At 34.9% G+C, this 6,963-nt stretch overlaps 1 protein-coding gene and 1 pseudogene across 3 annotated transcripts in view; both read left to right on the forward strand.

Moving 5' to 3' along the window:
- Nucleotides 1–6,963, forward strand: part of BLOC1S5 (biogenesis of lysosomal organelles complex 1 subunit 5) — a 47,266-nt gene that overhangs the window by 14,696 nt on the left and 25,607 nt on the right. For 2 of the 3 annotated variants that reach the window (XM_011367023.2, XM_011367024.2), the window contains exon 3: nucleotides 2,927–3,056. The exons of the other annotated variant lie outside the window; for it this stretch is intronic. In XM_011367023.2, coding sequence (XP_011365325.1) covers nucleotides 2,927–3,056 — 130 coding nt within the window. The remainder of the gene's footprint in view (nucleotides 1–2,926; nucleotides 3,057–6,963) is intronic. 3 annotated transcript variants of the gene reach the window in all.
- Nucleotides 4,572–4,690, forward strand: LOC111744204 (annotated as a pseudogene).

A 6,963-nucleotide genomic window follows, 5' to 3' on the forward strand; every position in this document is an offset into this window, starting at 1 on the left:
TTCTTTTTAATAAAAATATCTATTTCCTAGCCTGTCCACAGAAAGGCCTAGAAATAATGACCAAACCAGTAGCAGTCGGCACCCTTACCGCTCAGTCTCTAAATACCATTTTTAAATGCTAGTGGTATTTAGAGACCTACTGATTCCAAGTCTGGCCCAGGAGATGTAAAAGATGAGCCTGGATCATCAGTTCATACCAGAAAGCAAAGAAGCTACTACAGAACACTAGAGTTTTGCATAAAGCATTCCAGAGCCAACTTGAATAGGTTCTCATTGGACAAAGACAAGACAATTTAAGCACCAATAAAGAGAAATACTGTAATGGATGAAAAACTTTAAATATTTTTAAATCTATGAGTCACAGTAACATGTAAAAACAAAAATCTTTAGAGAATACTAGGGAACCAAATCATTGTTTTTAAAGCTGGTAAATAAAGGGAAATGACCAAGCGTTTTATTTTGCCTTTTATATGTGAGCAATTCTCAGAGTAACCAAATAGTTGATGAGAAGAAATTTTTCTTTATGGAGATATTCCTGCTAATAAATGAAGACAGAATGCTAGCAACATCCTGTTAAAAGTACATAGTTCACCTCTGAAATATTCTTTATAAACAAAAAGTAAAACTCTGAATCTGATTAAGCCTCTAGTTCTAACTACTAATTTACAGGAAAGAGAAGAGACAAAAGAACGTGTTAAATTACACCATGGGGATTCATTCAGCAAAAAACAGACTGGGGAAAACTGCAGAACAAATGACTCACTTTTTTTTTTTTTTTCCAACAAAATGCAAGGAAAAAAGTGATGGAGGCCAAATCTATAGATTAAAAAAAAAGATTTAAGAAATATCAACCAATTGCAGTGTAAGAATCTTATTTAGATTTTGTTTTAAACAAACTGAGAGATTAAAAAAACATTTATGGGACATTGAGGGAATGCTTCCTTGATTTTTAAGGAAATTAAAGATTTGTTGAGTGTGTACATGCATGTGGGAGGGGGTAGAGAGCCAGTCTTATTGTATCTTTTTTTTTTAAGAGTAGTTTTTGTCTTTTAAAGGTAGATGTTGAAATATTTATAGTTGAAATGATATACTCTGAGATTTGCTTCAAAAGAATCTAGGATTGTGGGTAGGGAGATGTATGGAATGTTATAAAGGGAACAAAATCAGCCATAAGTTGAGAATTTTTGAAGGTTGGTGATGGGTACATGAGGATTCATTATTTTATTCTCTCAACCTTTCTATAAGTTTTAAATTTCTTATTATGGAAAAATTAGAGTAAAAAACTGGCCACAAGTACTCCATAAGAATGGTTCAAAACAAAATAAGAACCCTGGTAACATAACTAACTTCTTATTTCCTTACAATCAAATTTACTGCCCTTTTTTAAATAAATGTTTTATATTAATTTTAGATTTACAATAAAATTGCTGAGATAGTACAGGGAGTTCTTGTATACCCCTCACCCATTTTATCCTGTTATTAATGTCTATATTACCTTGCTACGTTGGTAAAAACCCATTTTATCCTGTTATTAATGTCTATATTACCTTGCTACGTTGGTAATGAAACAGCAGACTTTATTTGGATTTCACCAGTTTTTCCAGTCCACTTTCTGTTCCAGAAACTAAGCTCAGGTACCAATTGTCTTGTCTCTCTAGTCTTTTTTGATTTGTGACAGTTTCTTAGTCTTTCATTGTTTTCATAATCGTCACAGTTTGAGTACTGCCTGGTATCCTGTAGAATGTCCCCTAGCCTGGGTTTATCTGATTTTTTTTTTAAGATTAGACTGAGGTTATGAGTCTTTGGGAAGAGTGCCACAGAGGTAAATTGCCCTTCTCATCACATTACATCAGGGAGTTCTATCACCACGATAGAACCGATGATGTCAACCATCTTTGTTTCCACTGTCATCTTAATATTTTTCCCTTTCCCTACTCTATTCTTTGGAAGCAAGTCACTAGTTCTAGCCCACCCTCAAGGGGAGAGGAAATATTAAGACCACCTCCAGGTGCAGTAATTCACTAGAACTCAAGGACTCAGCATGTGGTGTATACTGGTGGCTAAGTGTTATTATAGCAAAGGAATACAGAGCAAAATCATCAAAGGGAACAGGTGGATGGAGAGGATTCTGGAGGAAACTTCCAGGCAGAAGCTTCCAAGAGTCCTCTCCCAGTGGAGTCACACAGTATGTGCTTCATTTCCCCAGCAATGAGCTGTGACAACACATGTGAAATGTTGTCTATCAGGGAAGCTTGCCTCAGCCTTGGAGTCCAGAGTTTTTATTGTGGACTGGTCAGGTAGGCAGTGTCCACCTAACTTGGATAAATTCCATACTCTCAGAAAGAAAGATGTCATAACATTTATGGAATGTTTTATACCAATGTAAGGAACTATTTACTGGTCAAGTTCCCAGCCCACAGCCAAAGGCCAGCCCTGAAAGCAGGCCTCTCTAAGGACAGTAGTCTTGGACCCTCAGTGTTAACTCTTTTCTGCACAGGAGAGTAGCTACATATTACTTTTACTTCATATTTTTATTTGAGAAAAGCGAAATCAGATTTAAAAATGTAGAGTATAATAATATGGTAAGAATGAAAAAACTGAAATTTAAAATCAAATCAAGTGTAACTAATTTTCTGTGCTGTACAGAATGAAACATGTGGCAATCTAGGCCTCTTGTTCCTTTAGTATTTCTCATGCCCATTTAAAAATATTGCTGTAAAAATATTACACATAATGCAACATTTGAAGCATTTCAGAATTTAAAAAAATGCCTCTAGGTTATGACCTCATTTATTGCCAAATAATTAGAAGGCTGTGTAAATTGTAGTAACAAGTAATAACAACGGAAACCTGGGTGGAAATCCTAAAAAGTAATTACTAAGATTTAAGACACAATATGTACTATTCACTTATTTTCTTTTAATAGGAAAAACGTGGTCTTCGAGAAATGCGAGTTCTTGAAAATTTGAAGAATATGATCCATGAAACAAATGAACATACTCTTAGTAAATGTAGAGAATCAATGCAAGACAACTTAAACCAAGTTCTCCAGAGATGTAAGCCAGCAATTTTTTTATATTGCCTTATTTCAAATGAGTGCTGTGCCAAAATGAATTTTCTTCAGTATTGTGATGGGAAGTAGAAACAGAATTCTTAACCTGACCATATAAGAGGGAAGCCTTGTCACAGAGAAGTGGTTATCTAGTGATTAGTGTGTATTGCCATTGGTTTTAAGAGCATTAATCTCCAAAGATGTGTGCACCTGGGGTGCACAAGATTATCCTTTTAATATGTGAGAAAATTGAAACATTTTTTACTTTTAAAAAAGATTTATTCATAAAGAAAAGTCTGATAACCAGGAATTAGGATATGAAATAAAACTTTTTCAAATAGGCTACTACAGTGTTTTTTAACTTTTTTCAAAAAATAGTTGTCATAAATATTAGTATTTTATCACTTATTTTGTTTTCATTAAGTAAAATATTTTAATTTGAAGAGCTAGTTGATTAAAAAGAGTATTTATTAAACATGTCATTTCATAACATAAAAGGAGTTTTATTAGTAACTGATTTTAAAATTAGAAGTATATCGGAAATGCAGATCTTTTATTTTTGGATCTATATTGACACTATTCAGCTTATTCAAGGATAATGCTGGTACGTAATGATGGATTACTGAAGTGCAAAATAAAAAAAATTCTTTCTGGATGAGGGTGGGGGAGAAGAAAAGAAAACTGGCTAGTAATATAATGACCTGTGAAGGAAAGCAGCAGGAAGACCTAGGCTAATAAGTGAGTTAATTAAGCCTTTGTGTGCAAGTCCAAGTTAGTCTAGTGTACTCTAATGCTAAAAGGAGGTTGAAGAAGATAAATCCCCCAAGATCACATTTGATTTCTTTGAGTAAGAACAGCAAAAAGTCTTGAATTAACCATAGGCTTTTGCATTTTCCTATAGGCTGGCCCTTATTTGTTCATATTGTCACTTCCGTAACCTTGGCAAACATTCTAGATATTATGCTAAAGTAAAACTCAAATTATTAATAACAATGCTATGTATATATTTGAGATGTGGTTTTAACTTTCCTTTTCCACACTTTGAGATTATAAAAAATATTTTGGGTAAAACTTGTTAAAAATCCATAAACGATTATTTTGACTTGTTTTATTCTTGGGCTAAAGTTAAAGCTATTTTTGATGTGAGGACTAGCCTCTTAAAGTAGAGTCTTTCCCAATGAAACAAAAGTATCACTGGTAATAAAGAATTCAGACTGCAGATGTATTCTCCTGAAAGGAAGAATGAAAACACATAAAATGTGAAGGTAATAATTACAGTTTAATATCTGTGGACTGCTTTGGGTCTTATTGTTAGCTTTAGAAATGGCTATTGGAGGTGCTTTTCTGCTAGAAGCAGGAAAGCTGTCCTCAGTAGACTCCAACTTCTTGTAGTAATTATCTTGAACGATGCAGGGATAATGGAGGTAAGTATGTGCTTGTAAAACTGATGTAGTTTTAAATATTTACCTGGACCCAGCTGTTGTTTCTGGAGAATTTCATGTTTAAAAACTTAAATCTTGTCTACGGCCATGCCACCCTTAATGTGCCCGATCTCGTCTGATCTCGGAAGCTAAGCAAGGTTGGGCCTGGTTAGTAGTTGGATGGGAGACCACCTAGGAAGACCAAGTGCTGTAGGTGTGTAAAAAAAAAGAAAAAAACTTCTTAAGTTATAGTGCTGGCTTGTTTATTTTCACTACTAATTGATCAGGGAGCTGTACAAAATATGCAAGCAAATTTTTGTATGGAATATATTCTGATTTAAGTAATACTTTGCAAGACTAATAATGAGTTGAATTTTGTTCTGTGCCTATTAGAAGAATTGCCACATTTATCTCTTCTATGCATGTTTGGTAACTACGCTGGGAATGCCATCAGCTGCATCTCAGAACTCTGCCAGTGTGGATCTTGGTCTAACATGATGCACGAAACCAAGTAACTGGAACAGTAAAGTGGGGACATCTCAGATTATTTAAATGGAGACCTATTACAGAATCCTCAACTTGGTGCTGTTTCTGCACTTGGCTGTGTAGTACCACCTACCTTGCAAAGTGTTTCTGGGTGAGCCGAGGTTTTAGAACTAAAACTCTCCTGTGGTTCCTTAACAAAAAGTAAATGAGAGCTCTAGGAAGGTACATAAAAGCAGCCCATAATGTAACGTCATCAAGATGCAGACTACTTTTTTCTCATCCTGAACACACTAGTAGTACGTATGTTCTACTTATTAATTATTTAATACACTTGCAGATTTCACCAAGTTTGCAATGAGAGACGGCGGGGTTAGGACTTTTATGCCTTTTCTCTTGCATCTCTTCCACAACTTCTCATTTGTGAATTTTAACTTTGGCAGAGTTTATAGTATTTGCTTTCTGTTTTGCAGTTATAATGCTGCCAATTGTTTAGTCTTACACTATTCAATTTCTGTTTTTGATTTATTTATTAGATCTGTAATGATGTTACAGTTCTTAGTTTGTTTCCTTAACTTTGCAATCTCATTTTTCTTTTCATTCTGTATGTTTGATCTCTTTTAATAAATTCATGTTGTTTTTTTGTATTACAAAGTACTAGTGGAGAACTTTATTCGGTTTTCTTTCAGAATGGATGCTTTGTCTGTCTTATCTGCCTCTCACATATTATGTTCCTTCTCCTTTCCCCCATATCTTTTTCCTTACAAATGAAAGCATATTAGACTTCTAAGAATTTTGTCAACTCATTTTTTTTCTAACTTCTGGGGGTGGAATAGTTATGGTGGGAATAGGAGTCTCAGTTCTTGATCAGAGTCTGTGTTCCTATTCTTGGCCATCACTTTTCAGAATTTATAGTATGCAATTATAATTCCTCCTTGTTGAATAAGGGATGGAATTTTTTCCCTCTTAATCTTTTTTGGCTTTTTATTTATTTTTTGAGGTATTTAGGGTAGTAAGTTTGTCTGATTTTGCTACGCTGCCTCTTTACTTAGAAATCTTTAAGACTTTATGATTTAAAATACTATTTTTTTATAGCACGTTACTGATTACAATTTTCACCTGTATTTTCTTAATTGACTATCATAATTCTGTAAAATAAATATTTATCATTTTCCCCACTTTATAATTGAGGAAACTGATATTTATAGTAGTTTAACATCTATGTTTCTCCAATAATAATTGAAGGAACTATCATGCAATCCTAGCTCTTCTGCTCCAAAGCTCAAGTTTTTCAACTTCAGGATATTGCTTCTGTGCATATTTGAGAAGGTAATAAGAAAAGTCCATCTTTTCTTCTGAGACATCACTTCCTCTTGAATTTTCTTCTACAGTGCAGACTCCTCCTTCTCAGTCCACTGTGTTAGTGCCCACTTTTCTCCTTGACTTTTAATATCCAAGTGCCCTAAGGCTTGGCTCAGGGATATCTTTTCTGTCTATACTCACTTGCTTAGTGATCTCATATGGAATCACAGCTTTAAATATCATTTTTTATGCCAGTCATTAATTCCACATTTATGTTTCAACCTGGACCCCTCCCCAGAATTCTATACTTACATCCGGCTGCCCAGTCCACTAATAAGCATTTCAGTATAACATGTGCAGAACCAAACTTGAATTCTTTCCTCAATTCTGCTTTTACCTCATTCTGTCCCATTTCAGTAATGACATCACCATTTACCTAGCTGCTCAGGCTGAAAAACCTGAACATCCTGTGTCTCTCTCCCCTCTCACTCCCATAGCGCTTTCTCTGGAGTGCTCTCTCTCCCCCTCTTCATTCCATCTGCGCCACTTCCCTCCTTCCCTCTTTTACTCTTACCTTCTCTCTTGCCCTCCTTCTCACTTCTCTTCCTCTCTCCCTCTCCATCACTCTTCTCTCCCTCTCTCCATTCTTTTCTTCCTCCCTTTTCCATTCTCTTCTTCCTCTCATGTGTATTTTATTAACAAATT

The sequence above is a fragment of the Pteropus vampyrus genome, unplaced genomic scaffold, assembly GCF_000151845.1.
Source record: "Pteropus vampyrus isolate Shadow unplaced genomic scaffold, Pvam_2.0 Scaffold129, whole genome shotgun sequence".
NCBI classification, from domain to species: domain Eukaryota; kingdom Metazoa; phylum Chordata; class Mammalia; order Chiroptera; family Pteropodidae; genus Pteropus; species Pteropus vampyrus.